General features: G+C 43.5%; 1 protein-coding gene across 1 annotated transcript in view; it reads right to left on the bottom strand.

The window, feature by feature from the left end:
• LOC126162660 (vacuolar protein sorting-associated protein 11 homolog) overlaps positions 1-15,794 on the bottom strand; it is a 202,161-nt gene that overhangs the window by 101,586 nt on the left and 84,781 nt on the right. The window contains exon 8 of the mRNA XM_049919301.1: positions 11,187-11,408. Within this exon, the coding sequence (XP_049775258.1) occupies positions 11,187-11,408 (222 nt within the window). The remainder of the gene's footprint in view (positions 1-11,186; positions 11,409-15,794) is intronic.

The following is a 15,794-nucleotide window of genomic DNA, read 5'->3' as shown; positions in this document are numbered from 1 at the left end:
GCCTTTCGCGGGCAAGTGCTCTACCAACTGAGCTACTGAAGCACGACTCACGCCTGGTACTCACAGCTTTACTTCTGCCAGTACCTCATCTCCTACCTTCCAAACTTTACAGAAGCTCTCCTGCGAAAGTTTGGAAGGTAGGAGACGAGGTACTGGCAGAAGTAAAGCTGTGAGTACCGGGCGTAAGTCGTGCTTCGGTAGCTCAGTTGGTAGAGCACTTGCCCGCGAAAGGCAAAGGTCCCGAGTTCGAGTCTCGGTCGGGCACACAGTTTTAATCTGCCAGGAAGTTTCATATCAGCGCACACTCCGCTGCAAAGTGAAAATCTCATTCTGGAATTTTTATGTAATTTGTGCAATTAGCTAATTTCGACTTTGCATCATTTTCAAGCACATGCGTGACATCAACTTGTGTACATCACATTTTACTTTGTGCAAGTATCAGATTCTACACGTATTCAGCCACATATTGTAATACATAAATTCTTGTGGACAGAATCCAGATCATAATGCCACACATCACATGTCAGATACTACCAACAGCAATTATGAGTAGTTACTGTTAGTAGTGTAAGACTGTTACTAGTAGATGACATTATGTGGGCACGACCATCAACCACCTGTCCACCAGAATGAATGGTCCCCAGCAAACTGTGGCAAGAGCAGAGTTGACAACCCAATGGTGGAATACGCTGCTTGGCTCAATGTACTCAATTTCAGTGGCTGCTTCACAACCATTGTCATCTGGCCCCTTAATCCCCAGCCCTAGATATCCTGAACTACACAGATGGGAGTTCTCCTTGTGACACATCCTTTTTCCCGTAATCCTCCTTGACTCTATCTCAGCTAAGACCTTATACCAACACTTCCTTCTCCAAAGTCTCCCCTTCCTATTTTCTGTCAGTCCCTCCAAAACCACCCCCATGTCAAGGTTATCATGCACTGCATGCACTCACCTGTTCTAGTGCCTATATGTCAGATGCCTATCCCATGCTACTCCTGCCTCTCCCTCCTGCATTCCTGTCTTGTATACCTGCTGGCTTCCTCTGAGCAATCTGTCACAATTCCCCTATACTCCCTCCCCCTCCCTGCCTCTTTTTTCCCTTCATTCACGACACCTGACACAACCCCTCACCCCAGTCTACATGCCAAATTAAAAAGAAGTTCACATGAAAGCTAGCAAATTTTTCACTTGTGTTTGTGTGTCTTACAATGACTCAACACCTATTCTACCTAGCGAGTTGTTACTTTTATTCCTAAGTTATTTATAACCAATAAGATTTATAATTATGGATTATCAAATCATTTTATAAACTAGATCAATGATCAGTCAGGCAGATCTTGACTACCACTATCGACTGAGAGTCAAAACCCTGTATAGCACTGGGTCTGATTGATGAAAAATGTAATATGACAACTCCTATTCATAACACTATAGTAGGTAGTGTCTCACACTATCTAGCATTGTAAAATGATGATCCCACATTTATTAGTTGGCTATCTCTTGAAAACTGGTGGGACATTAGAAAGTTTTGTTGGAAAATTGTGTCTGTTCTGTGACAGCCAACTACCACACAAATAAAACAAAAATAATTTAATATGTGTAATTAAACAAAATTCCATATAATGTGGAACTATGGAATCCTTAAAAAATCATTCCAGTCTGTGAAAGTTTCAAGTAATTTTGTGTAAGCATAAAGGTACTAAAAACAGAGCTTTTGAGACACCTTTAACAGTATTCCTTGCAATCTGGTCCTCTGTGCATGAAGGTTATCAAGCGTTTTTTTATGAGTTTGCTTGGATGGCACAAGGACAACACATGAGTATCCACAAAAACTCAATGGATGACACTATAAGAAAGTGATCACATGGATGGATGCTTTTAAAATTCGGAGATTCAACGATGGAAGTTCCTGGAAGGAACTGAGAGATGCCAATCAAAACTGCACACCGAACTTTGTTTAAAATAGTTCCAACCTCCCTCAAACGATGATCTTCCTCCTCTTCCACCCAGTCATCCACTGACAATTTTTCAGGAAATCCCCACTTCTAACCCAGGCTCAGCTACCTTTCCTAGATCCCTCCAAACTGAATCCAACACCACTCTTACAGGACACACAACAATCTGTAACCTGAAAACCAATCCAAACCTTATAATCATTCCTGCAAACAAAGGCTCTAACACAGTGGTCATGAATTGTAGCATCTATGTAGTTCAGGGTCTCTTCCTAGTTTGTGATATCTCTGCCTACAAACCATCCCAGACGTCCAACATGATCTCCAGTAGCTTCCCAAACCTGACACCTGAATCGATCTTCCTCCTCACATCAGCAATCCCTCGTATTCCCACATGTTGCCTACTCCACAAACCCAGCGGCCCAGGTATCCTTACTGGTCATCTCACTGTGGCTGGTACATGCTTCCACAAAATGAACCTCAGCCTTTATTGACCAACACCTCCAAACTAATTTCTGTAACACTTACTCCCAAGTCCACTTCATCATCCATCCATCCATCCATCCATCCATCCATCCATACATACATACATACATACATAAATACACTCCTGGAAATTGAAATAAGAACACCGTGAATTCATTGTCCCAGGAAGGGGAAACTTTATTGACACATTCCTGGGGTCAGATACATCACATGATCACACTGACAGAACCACAGGCACATAGACACAGGCAACAGAGCATGCACAATGTCGGCACTAGTACAGTGTATATCCACCTTTCGCAGCAATGCAGGCTGCTATTCTCCCATGGAGACGATCGTAGAGATGCTGGATGTAGTCCTGTGGAACGGCTTGCCATGCCATTTCCATCTGGCGCCTCAGTTGGACCAGCGTTCGTGCTGGACGTGCAGACCGCGTGAGACGACGCTTCATCCAGTCCCAAACATGCTCAATGGGGGACAGATCCGGAGATCTTGCTGGCCAGGGTAGTTGACTTACACCTTCTAGAGCACGTTGGGTGGCACGGGATACATGCGGACGTGCATTGTCCTATTGGAACAGCAAGTTCCCTTGCCGGTCTAGGAATGGTAGAACGATGGGTTCGATGATGGTTTGGATGTACCGTGCACTATTCAGTGTCCCCTCGACGATCACCAGTGGTGTACGGCCAGTGTAGGAGATTGCTCCCCACACCATGATGCCGGGTGTTGGCCCTGTGTGCCTCGGTCGTATGCAGTCCTGATTGTGGCGCTCACCTGCACGGCGCCAAACACGCATACGACCATCATTGGCACCAAGGCAGAAGCGACTCTCATCGCTGAAGACGACATGTCTCCATTCGTCCCTCCATTCACGCCTGTCGCGACACCACTGGAGGCGGGCTGCACGATATTGGGGCGTGAGCGGAAGACGGCCTAACGGTGTGCGGGACCGTAGCCCAGCTTCATGGAGACGGTTGCGAATGGTCCTCGCCGATACCCCAGGAGCAACAGTGTCCCTAATTTGCTGGGAAGTGGCGGTGCGGTCCCCTACGGCACTGCGTAGGATCCTACGGTCTTGGCGTGCATCCGTGCATCACTGCGATCCGGTCCCAGGTCGACGGGCACGTGCACCTTCCGCCGACCACTGGCGACAACATCGATGTACTGTGGAGACCTCACGCCCCACGTGTTGAGCAATTCGGCGGTACGTCCACCCGGCCTCCCGCATGCCCACTATACGCCTTCGCTCAAAGTCCGTCAACTGCACATACGGTTCACGTCCACGCTGTCGCGGCATGCTACCAGTGTTAAAGACTGCGATGGAGCTCTGTATGCCACGGCAAACTGGCTGACACTGACGGCGGCGCTGCACAAATGCTGCGCAGCTAGCGCCATTCGACAGCCAACACCGCGGTTCCTGGTGTGTCCGCTGTGCCATGCGTGTGATCATTGCTTGTACAGCCCTCTCGCAGTGTCCAGAGCAAGTATGGTGGGTCTGACACACCGGTGTCAATGTGTTCTTTTTTCCATTTCCAGGAGTGTACTTGTTCCACAGATCATGGATATGACATTTCGTAATGATGTGGAACTTGTCACTTTAACGTAAGTTTTCTTAACACTTTTTTTTTTTCTTTTTTTAATGCATCGATTGAGTAGAAGGAGTTGCCATTCAGAAATTCTTTTAATTTGTTTTTGAATGTTCATTGGCTATCTGTCAGACTTTTAATGCTATTTGGCAAATAACCACAGATTCTTGTGGCAGCACAATTCATCCCTTTCTGTGTCACAATCAGATTTAACCCAGAATAGTGACGATCATCCTTTCTTCTAGTGTTGTAGCTATGCACTTCACTGTTATTTTGGAAATGGGATGGGTTATTAACAACAAATTTCATGAGTGAGTATATGTATTGCAAAGGTACTGTGAATATCCCGAGTTCCTTAAATAAATGTCTGCAAGGTGATCTTGGGTGGGCTCCAGCTATTATTCTGATTACGTGCTTTTGTGCAATGAATACTTTTTCTCTTGATGATGAGTTATCCCAAAATATGATGCCATATGAAAGCAGTGAATAAAAAATATGTACGGTAGGCAAATTTACTGATATGTTTATCACCAAAATTTGCAATAATCCTAATAGTGTTAGTAGTTGAACCTAACCGTTTCAGCAGATCATCGATATGTTTCTTCCAATTCAATTTCTCATCAAGGCACATACCCAGAAATTTTGAATATTCTGCCTTAGCAACAGACTTCTGTTCATAGTCTATATTTATCAATAGTGTTATCCCACTTACTGTACAAAATTGCATATACTGTGTTTTCTCAAAATTTAGTGAGAGCCCATTCACAGAGAACCACTTAATAATTTTCTGAAAGACATTATTTACAATTTCCTCAGCTGATTCTTGTTTGTTGGGTGTGATTACTATACTTGTACCATCAGCAAAAAGAACTAGCTCTGCATCTTCCTCTGGTCCTTCCCAGCTATACAAGCTGTCCTCCTGGAAGTTGAGCTCCAATTCCCAGATTGCTCCTTAAATACATCTGTTAATATCAAGTGCACCAACCACTAGTAAATCTACTCTGACAGGTGCCACCCATTCCATGTCAAAATGTGTCTGATTTACAGCCTCACCACCAGAGGATGCCACATCTGCAGTGGCAAGCAAGAGTTGACGAAATGTAATGATAGCCTTACCAGAAGCTTTATTGCAAGACAATATTCTATTCATCTCATCCATAAACAGATATCCGTTGCCATCTCCTCCTCCGACAAAAGTAGCCCGTTAAGCAGTCACAGACCAGCAATCTTCTAAACATCCCGTATCACCTTCGCCAGGGCTCTGAGCATTTCTTGTAATGCCCTGAGATGAGGGACAGCCTATCCGAAATCTGACCCACATCATCCAACGTAGTGTTCTGCTGCCACCCAACGTACAGAATGTCCTTGTTCATCTCTACTACGACTCTGCTCCTACTCTTGCACCCAAGTCATTTCCTTGTGGCCGACCTAGTTGCAAGACCTGTCCCATTTACCCACCCATTGCCCCGTATCACAGCCCAGGCCCAGGAATTTGCTACCCTGTAAAAGGCAGGTGCACAGGTGTAAGCAGCCATGTTGTATCTCAGCTAAACTACAATTACTAGGTAGCATTCTATATGGGTATTGTAAGTAAACCACTATCCACTCACATGAATGGCCACTGCCAAACTATGGCCAACCACAAACTTGACCATCCAGTTGCCAAATATGCTGCACACCAGAACAGAAATGACTTCAACAACTTCTTCACTATGCAAGCAATTTGGATGCACTGGTTTCTCTGAACTATACAGGTAGGAATTGTCTCCCCAGGATCAGGTGGAAATTGTCTCCCCAGAATATCCTGCACTCTCACAATCCCCCATCATAAATCTCTACTAGCATGTTTCTCACTGCCTCACCCCACCTTTTGCCAGATTCTTTGAACTCCTTTCACTTGTTGTGCAGCTGCTGAGTCATCTGTCGAAAGACCAGCTTCACATTACTCCTGCACTATTTCCTCCTTGCCTCCAGTTTACAGGCAACCGTTCTCAATAATCAAACTTCTGTTTCGCCACGGCCGCATGGATTGTCTGCGTGGTTGCGTGTGTGTACTCTTGTTAGAGACAGAGCAAGAGCTCAAAGGCTAGTGTAAATACTATTTTCTTTCATGTGTTTCTATGCACTACACATCAGTCAGCTTCAGGTGAGATTCCATTTCCATAGACGATTTTAAAAACACAATATTCTCCCATACATACATGTTGTTCAGGAACGGTAATGAGAAACTTACAGAGATTAGTGCACAAACAGAAGTGTAGAGGCAGTGGTCGTACTCAGTGAAGGAATTTCATAAGAAAATATTTAGTCATCAGTAAACACTTCCGGGCTAAGTTGCCGTGGTCGATCTGTAGAACTTCTTCTCCCTAACGTTTCGTTCTCAACTACGGAGAACATCTTCCGAGGCGAGTCGACGACTGGCTGCTAGGAGCTGGAAATTATTGCTAATATAGAGGCAGGAATTTGTCGGTTACCATCATATTCTGCTGATGAAATTAGGATGGAAACCTCCAGGATATTACGTAAAGCTAAGTCACCCAGCAGCAATCTGTCTCAAGGGGAAAGGAAGGCATTGCGGGAGATCAATGCAGACAAGAATGTTATTATAGTTGCCGCTGACAAGGGAAATGTTACTGTTTTAATGAATACTGAGGATTATCACAAGAAGATCAGTGATCTCCTGGAACCCAGCACATACAAGAAGTTGAAAAAGGATCCCACAACGAATGTGCTGAAAGCCACCAATCGTCTGATAAAACAGTCTTCCATTCCTACAAAAGTTAAAAAGTATCTTTGTAAAACGGAGGCTTATCCTCCGAGATTATATGGATTACCAAAGATACATAAGCCTGATGTTCCTTTGAGACCAATAGTCAGCGCAATTGGAGCTCCTACCCAAGAACTAGCCAGACACCCTGCCTCTTTGTTACAACCTTACATAAGCAAAACTGAGAGTCATATTAAAAACTCTCTACACTTCATTGAGAAATTGAGGGAAATTACTGTCTGTCCTAATGACATCCTTGTCAGCTTTGATATAGTGTCTTTGTTCACTATGGTTCCAGATGATGAAGCTCTCTCTCACATAGCCGATATGTTCCCTACTGATATAGTGGCCTTGTTCCAACACTGTCTATCCTAGACCTATTTTCAGTACAATGGTGAATTTTATGAACAGATTGATGGGGTAGCCATGGGCAGTCCCCTAAGCCCCGCAATTGTGAATTTATTCATGGAATATTTTGAACATCAAGCACAGCAGTCGGCCAAAAAAAGCCCCTCAAAGTGGTATCGGTATGTGGATGATACCTTTGTAATATGGAATCATGAGGAAGAAGACTTGAATGATTTCCTGGTACACTTAAGTAGCATCAACCCAAAGATCAAATTTACTATGGAGAAAGAGAAGAATGGACAACTTAACTTTTTGGATGTATCAGTTATCAAACGGGTGGATGGGACCTTAGGCCATAAGGTCTACAGGAAAGGTACACATACTGATCGCTGCCTCCATAAGAACTCAAACCACCACCCTAGGCAAAAGAGGGGGGTCATAAAAACACTAGTGGATAGGGCCAATAATATTTGTGAACCAGGCTACTTACAAGAAGAACTAAATCATTTACGAATCGCTTTTGCGAAAAATGGTTATACAAAAAACGAGATTAACCGAGCACTTCACCCAAGTAGAAAAATGCCTAAAAATAGGAGACAGCAACAACCATCAGCTGGAAAAGTATTTCTTCCGTTCATCCATAACATCACGGATCACATTGGGAAAGTACTATCCAAGTTTCAGGTGGAGACTATTTTCAGACCTACTAAGAAAATTAGTGAATGCCTAAGATCAACAAAAGATACTCGTCACCCCCTAGCCACCCCAGGGGTATATAAAATTCCGTGTAGTTGTGGCAGGGTTTACATAGGAACTACAAAAAGAAGCATCAATACACGGTTGACAGAGCACAAAAGAAACTGTTGCTTGGGACACATCGACAAATCGGCAGTAGCGGAACATGTTTTTAAGGATGGAGATCACGAAATAAAATTTGGTGAGACAAGCGTGCTAGCAAGGATGTCGCATTATTATACACGTATGTATAGAGAGGCAATTGAAATCCACAAACATCAATACAATTTTAATCGGAAGGAAGAAGGATTAAAATTGGACAAGATATGGCGGTCGACGCTGCATCAATCACGTGACAATCGATTGCCTGCAATCGAGAGAACAGACGATAGCCAGAGATAGCTGCACATCGATGCCACGTGACGTGCGGTGGCGCCCTCTACGATCTCCATATAAGTGGCGGCCCCAGCTCCTAGCAGCCAGTCGTCGACTCACCTCGGAAGATGTTCTCCGTAGTTGAGAATGAAACGTTAGGGAGAAGAAGTTCTACAGATTGACCACGGCAACTTAGCCCGGAAGTGTTTACTGATGAAGACGCCAGCCATGAAAGCCTACATGGGATGAAAATATTTAGTATTTCGGTCTTCATTTCATCATTGACTATTTTGGTGCCATCACTGTTAATGAGGATTTGGATGTAGAACTTTATTCCGATCACTGATTTTGTAAAGGATCAAGTTACATTGCACATGTATTATGTTTACAAACTCATGTTTGGTTAGTAAAGTGTTTTCCATAAACCGAGGAAAATGTCTGAAAGGCTGCTTTAACTAGTAAAAACAAGAAGTAATTAAGAAGTTGAGCATGTTTCATAACACTAGTGTTGCAGAAGATTACAACATGCAATCCAGAAGTAGTACACCCCTGGAAATGGAAAAAAGAACACATTGACACCGGTGTGTCAGACCCACCATACTTGCTCCGGACACTGCGAGAGGGCTGTACAAGCAATGATCACACGCACGGCACAGCGGACACACCAGGAACCGCGGTGTTGGCCGTCGAATGGCGCTAGCTGCGCAGCATTTGTGCACTGCCGCCGTCAGTGTCAGCCAGTTTGCCGTGGCATACGGAGCTCCAGCGCAGTCTTTAACACTGGTAGCATGCCGCGACAGCGTGGACGTGAACCGTATGTGCAGTTGACGGACTTTGAGCGAGGGCGTATAGTGGGCATGCGGGAGGCCGGGTGGACGTACCGCCGAATTGCTCAACACGTGGGGCGTGAGATCTCCACAGTACATCGATGTTGTCGCCAGTGGTCGGCGGAAGGTGCACGTGCCCGTCGACCTGGGACCGGACCGCAGCGACGCACGGATGCACGCCAAGACCGTAGGATCCTACGCAGTGCCGTAGGGGACCGCACCGCCACTTCCCAGCAAATTAGGGACACTGTTGCTCCTGGGGTATCGGCGAGGACCATTCGCAACCGTCTCCATGAAGCTGGGCTACGGTACCGCACACCGTTAGGCCGTCTTCCGCTCGCGCCCCAACATCGTGCAGCCCGCCTCCAGTGGTGTCGCGACAGGCGTGAATGGAGGGACGAATGGAGACGTGTCGTCTTCAGCGATGAGAGTCGCTTCTGCCTTGGTGCCAATGATGGTCGTATGCGTGTTTGGCGCCGTGCAGGTGAGCGCCACAATCAGGACTGCATACGACCGAGGCACACAGGGCCAACACCCGGCATCATGGTGTGGGGAGCGATCTCCTACACTGGCCGTACACCACTGGTGATCGTCGAGGGGACACTGAATAGTGCACGGTACATCCAAACCGTCATCGAACCCATCGTTCTACCATTCCTAGACCGGCAAGGGAACTTGCTGTTCCAACAGGACAATGCACGTCCGCATGTATCCCGTGCCACCCAACGTGCTCTAGAAGGTGTAAGTCCACTACCCTGGCCAGCAAAATCTCCGGATCTGTCCCCCATTGAGCATGTTTGGGACTGGATGAAGCGTCGTCTCACGCGGTCTGCACGTCCAGCACGAACGCTGGTCCAACTGAGGCGCCAGGTGGAAATGGCATGGCAAGCCGTTCCACAGGACTACATCCAGCATCTCTACGATCGTCTCCATGGGAGAATAGCAGCCTGCATTGCTGCGAAAGGTGAATATACACTGTACTAGTGCCGACATTGTGCATGCTCTGTTGCCTGTGTCTATGTGCCTGTGGTTCTGTCAGTGTGATCATGTGATGTATCTGACCCCAGGAATGTGTCAATAAAGTTTCCCCTTCCTGGGACAATGAATTCACGGTGTTCTTATTTCAATTTCCAGGAGTGTATATCTATTGTTTTGTACAGCAGACACAGCATATTTGAAGCAGGTGGACCACTAGTGCTGAGAAAATGTGAGAAGACTGCTGTGATAGCCAGCTTTGTTGAATATGCAAGGAGTCGTTTATCTGACAGACAGTGACAGACAGCCATGCATATCAATGACAAGCTGATTAATAGTTTGTCATCCTGTTGCCCATAAGCTGTGGCATGGTGTTCTAACCACATGTTTGCTAAAGAATGACGAGGCTAGGATGACATGTGCCAATAACCAATATTTGCTGTTACAGATGTGAAAGATCAGGACCATGACCTCATTAAAACTACAATATGCCGTAGCTGAAACAACTAGAGGAGACCTCATAGATTATTATTTACAGAAATGCCATGTACGTGGCATGCAACATACATGATTATCAGTCTCATATGTGACTTTTACCACTCATCACAGTAGGGGGGACACTCACAATACATAAGTCAATGTGCACACTGAGCTGCATGTAGTCTAATACATATGTCTAGCTTACACACTGAGAGCAGCTGGGAGGGTTGGGAGCAGGCACATGTGTATCTGGTGAGTTGGTACCTTCATTCCTATATTTTGTGTATATATTTATTTTTGAACTTGCATAAAAGTTAGTAATAATTATAAGTAATGACAGTGTAATATTATCTAGCCTCATCTTTTATAAAACAAATTTTCAAATACGAATTCTAAAAGCCACACTTGACACATTGCATGATGCTGTTACATGAACTAATAAGGAACAACTGGAGCAACAACTGGAGCTCAGCTCAGCATTTTTTCCACATAAACATGAAACACCATGGACAGTACTCTAGCACTTCATCAGTTCTAGACTCATAATTAACCTCATTATGTCATTCTAATTTGTAACTAAATGGTTAGTGCACACAGCAAATCAAGATAATCACAGGAAAGCAGTAATTTCATATATTTTTAAATGTATCTTACCTAATAGAAACATCGTATAGATTTTTCTTAAAAAGTAATGCAAGTTTTGACTGAAGGTCTTTCTCCATGAGCTGATACAGCTTGTTGTTGGCTCCTAAAATGTAGAAGGAGCCCCACTCAGCCAGCACTGTTTGTATTTCTTTTATGGGCGCAGTGAACACAATAAACTTATTTTGTATGTCCAATATAGTCACCACTTGTTTTTGTGGGGCTTCTGTTTCACTGAAAAATGCAAAGGAAAACAAATTTTACAGTCCTAAATGCCATCAAAACCTATTTGTATATTTTTATACATTAAGAGTAACAGTCAGTGTTTTAGTGCAATGTCTAACAGAGAGCTGCTTGAAATTTCTAACTGACAGCAATAATGTAATAAAATCCTAGTTCAAATTTGCTTCTCACTAATCACAACAATATTATGGAAATAGTATGGCTGCCCTCCCATCCTAGCCACCATACTCTCTACCCTCCCTATTTCTTTCAATCACTCAAACCCTCATCCCACTCAAGCTGAGACAATACAGCCAAGCATATGTGCATGATTTTTAGACTGTTAGTTACGAAAAAAGGTAGTGTCCAGAAACTCAATAACGATTTAAATGTTGTTTATGTCTTTGTCTGCTACTCAGCTGCATGTGAGTGGTTTGGCTCCTTCCAGTGTTTGTGTTCCACACATAACTTTACAGAACATATTGATCTGGAACTTAGAACTTTTACATTATCTCAGATTCTTTTATTTATTATTACTAGCAATGCAAATTAAATGAATCAATAAGGTAGTGCCGAAAGAAGAGATTGTATATATCATCTGTAGGTGGGAAAAATGTATCTAAAAACAAAGATGATGTGACTTACCAAACGAAAGTGCTGGCACGTCGATAGACACACAAACAAACACAAACATACACACAAAATTCTAGCTTTCGCAACCAACAGTTGCCTCATCAGGAAAGAGGGAAGGAGAGGGAAAGACGAAAGGATTTGGGTTTTAAGGGAGAGGGTAAGGAGTCATTCCAATCCCGGGAGTGGAAGGACTTACCTTAGGGGGAAAAAAGGACTTACCTTAGGGGATATATTTGTCCCACGTGGAATGTTTCCCTCTATTATATTCATCTGTAGGTGAACTACACAATCTTAAGGTATGTTTGATATTCATCCGTGCAGCAGAATATATAGCTTATTACTCTAATTACATTTATTGATACCTCATTTTCTCAAAGTGTAAAACTGAGCTGCAAAAAAATGTATGGGGAAACTGAAGACAGACAAAAAGAAGATACTAGCACAGATTTTGAAGTATCACTTTAGAACCATATGTACATATTAAAGAGGAAGTTACAAATGGTGAAGTTCTAAAATACCAGTGCTTGGAGACATGAGAGGTAGGAGGGATAGGAATATTCTCAAATTCTTCCTGGAAATGGTATAACTTCAAAAATATGGTTTATAACGTTCAGCGTGTATCAAAAAGAATCATCCAATTTGGCATGTCTATATTTCTGAAACTAATAAACATATATAATGAATTGTTTTTTTATTAACAGGAAACTCAAAAAGTTTTTTTTTTTTTTCATACCTTTTCATAGGTGTTCAATATGCCCCCTTGACATGCACGGTATATGTCAATGCAGTATTCAAATTGTTCCCACACTGCAGTGAGTGTGTCTCGAGTTACAGCATTCACAGCTGCTGTTATGCAACGTCTCAGTTCATTCATTGTTGCTGGTAATGGAGGCACATAAACAGAGTCTTTTATAAACTCCCACAAGAAATAATCATGCACAGTCCAGTCCGGTGACCTTGAAGGCCAGTAATCTAAGGCTGAATCATATTATACAGTCCGACCGATCCATCGTTCAGTAATCCTTTGATTTAAAACTTCCCCCACTTCCAGATGCCAGTGTGACAGTGCCCCATCCTGTTGGTAAATGGAGTCATTCAAATCAGTCTCTAACTGTGGGAAAAAGGAAGTTCTCAAGCATTTTGAGATATGTGCTTCTGTAACAGTGTTTTTGGCAAAGAAAAATGGACCACACACATTTTCCTGTCAAACTTGACAAAACACATTACATTTTGGAGAGTCCCTCTCACATCGTGCAACTTCATGTGGTTGTTACATACCCCATATTCTCACATTATGATGGTTCACCTTTCCATTTAAATGGAATGTTGCCTCATCACTAAACACTAACGGTGGAACACAACTGACATCCTTCATATTGCCAAGAACGAAATTACAAAACTCCACATGTTGTTGTTTATCACTTTCACAAAGAGCTTGCATTAGTTGAATTTTGTATAGTTTCATATGTACAAGGGTTGACTGAAAAGTAATGGCTCCAACTTCGTAACTCTTCAACAGTTGGCAGCATTGGTGTGCAGCAGGTACTGACTTGTTCCATAGCATCTTCTCTACAGCTCCAGTTGGCAGGAAGCCTTAGCATTGAACGGTTGTGTTGTTACAGTGTAAAGTATGGAACCCTGCGCAGACAGTCGGTCAATGTGATTTAAGCAACGTGCAGTTATTGAATTCTTGACAGCAGAAGGTGTCACCCCACAGGAGATTCATCAAAGAATGAAAGCAGTCTATGGTGATCGTGTTGATGTGAGTACTATGCGTTGCTGGTCGAGTAAGTTTAAAGATGTTGAGGTGGGAACATGTGACCTGCATGACAAACAAAAAGTTGGATGACCTGTGACGGCAATCACAGAGTTTCACAAGAAAAATGACAGATTGATTCAGGATGATCGTCGTATCACTCACAGAGAAATTCCAAGCACAATCAGCATTTCACAAGAACATATGGCTCACATTATTGCTTTGCTTGGCTACTGGAAGACCTGTGCATGATGGGTACCCCGGATGCTGACTCCTGAAATGAAAGCACACAGACTTGAAATTTGCCAGGAACTCTTGCATTACGAGAATGAAGGTGACGCCTTTCTCCATTCAATAGTGACAGGAGACGAAACATGGATACACCATTATGACCCGACGACATTGAGAGAACTGTGAGACTGTGGTTGTGTGGAAACAGATTGTCATCTTTTTCTGTGATGGCTTTAGGAAACTTGTTCATTTTTGGCAGAAATGTATCCAACTGACTGGTGATTATGAGGAAAAGTGAATATTGCTAATTAAAGACCACATTCTGAGGATTATTTCTGCATTTGATTTATTCAAATATTCCCATTCAAACCCAATAAATGAAGTGGAGGCATTACTTTTCATTCAACCCTTGTAAATATCAACGCAACACTCACCAGACGCCCCATCGGCGGCATGTTGAGGTATCGAGCTGCATGGCATATGGATTTCTGAGTACTCCTTGTGAAACTATGGTGGACACATTCAATGACTGTGTCAGACACTCGGGGACGGCCTGGCAATTTGCCTTTAAACAAACAACCTGTTTCTCGGAATATTCATGCCATCATCTAATGCTCTGTGCTGTAGGAGGATTCACACGATACCTGGTACGAAAATCACACTGAATAGCTGTTGCTGACCTGCACTGAGTAAAATGTAGAACATGATATGCTTTCTGTTGTCCTGACACCATTTTTACCAATAGTATGTTTCTCATGCACATATTTCAAATAACATAGTAGTTATGATTTTTTTTCCCCCCCAATCGTGTGGTTCTTTTCGATACACCCTGTATATTGAGCCCTCCAACAAAATTAAAAATTCTACTAAGTTATGTGAAAGCTAATTTAGGGCTCCAAAAGTCAGGTGTATGCCACATCTACATCTACATCTACATCCATACTCCGCAAGCCACCTGACGCTGTGTGGCGGAGGGTACCCTGAGTACCTTTATCGGTTCTCCCTTCTATTCCAGTCTCGTATTGTTCGTGGAAAGAAGGATTGTCGGTATGCTTCTGTGTGGGTTCTAATCTCTCTGATTTTATCCTCATGGTCTCTTTGCGAGATATACGTAGGAGGGAGCAATATACTGCTTGACTCTTCGGAGAAGGTATGTTCTCGAAACTTTAACAAAAGCCCGTACCAAGCTACTGAGTGTCTCTCCTGCAGAGTCTTCCCTGGAGTTTATCTATCATCTCCATAACGCTTTCGCGATTACTAAATGATCCTGTAACGAAGGGCGCTGCTCTCCGTTGGATCTTCTCTATATCTTCTATCAACCCTATCTGGTACGGATCCCACACTGCTGAGCAGTATTCAAGCAGTGGGCGAACAAGCGTACTGTAACCTACTTCCTTTGTTTTCGGATTGCATTTCCTTAGGATTCTTCCAATGAATCTCAGTCTGGCATCTGCTTTACCGACGATCAACTTTATATGATCATTCCATTTTAAATCACTCCTAATGCGTACTCCCAGATAATTTATGCAATTAACTGCTTCCAGTTGCTGACCTGCTATTTTGTAGCTAAATGATAAGGGATCTATCTTTCTATGTATTCGCAGCACATTACACTTGTCTACATTGAGATTCAATTGCCATTCCCTGCACCATGCGTCAATTCGTTGCAGATCCTCCTGCATTTCAGTACAATTTTCCATTGTTACAACCTCTTGATACACCACAGCATCATCTGCAAAAAGCCTCAGTGAACTTCCGATGTCATCCACCAGGTCATT

This window comes from Schistocerca cancellata, chromosome 2, assembly GCF_023864275.1.
Source record: "Schistocerca cancellata isolate TAMUIC-IGC-003103 chromosome 2, iqSchCanc2.1, whole genome shotgun sequence".
Classification (NCBI taxonomy): Eukaryota; Metazoa; Arthropoda; class Insecta; order Orthoptera; family Acrididae; genus Schistocerca; species Schistocerca cancellata.
The sequence above is the reverse complement of the archived record's forward strand: the minus strand, read 5'-3'. Positions and strand labels throughout refer to the sequence as shown.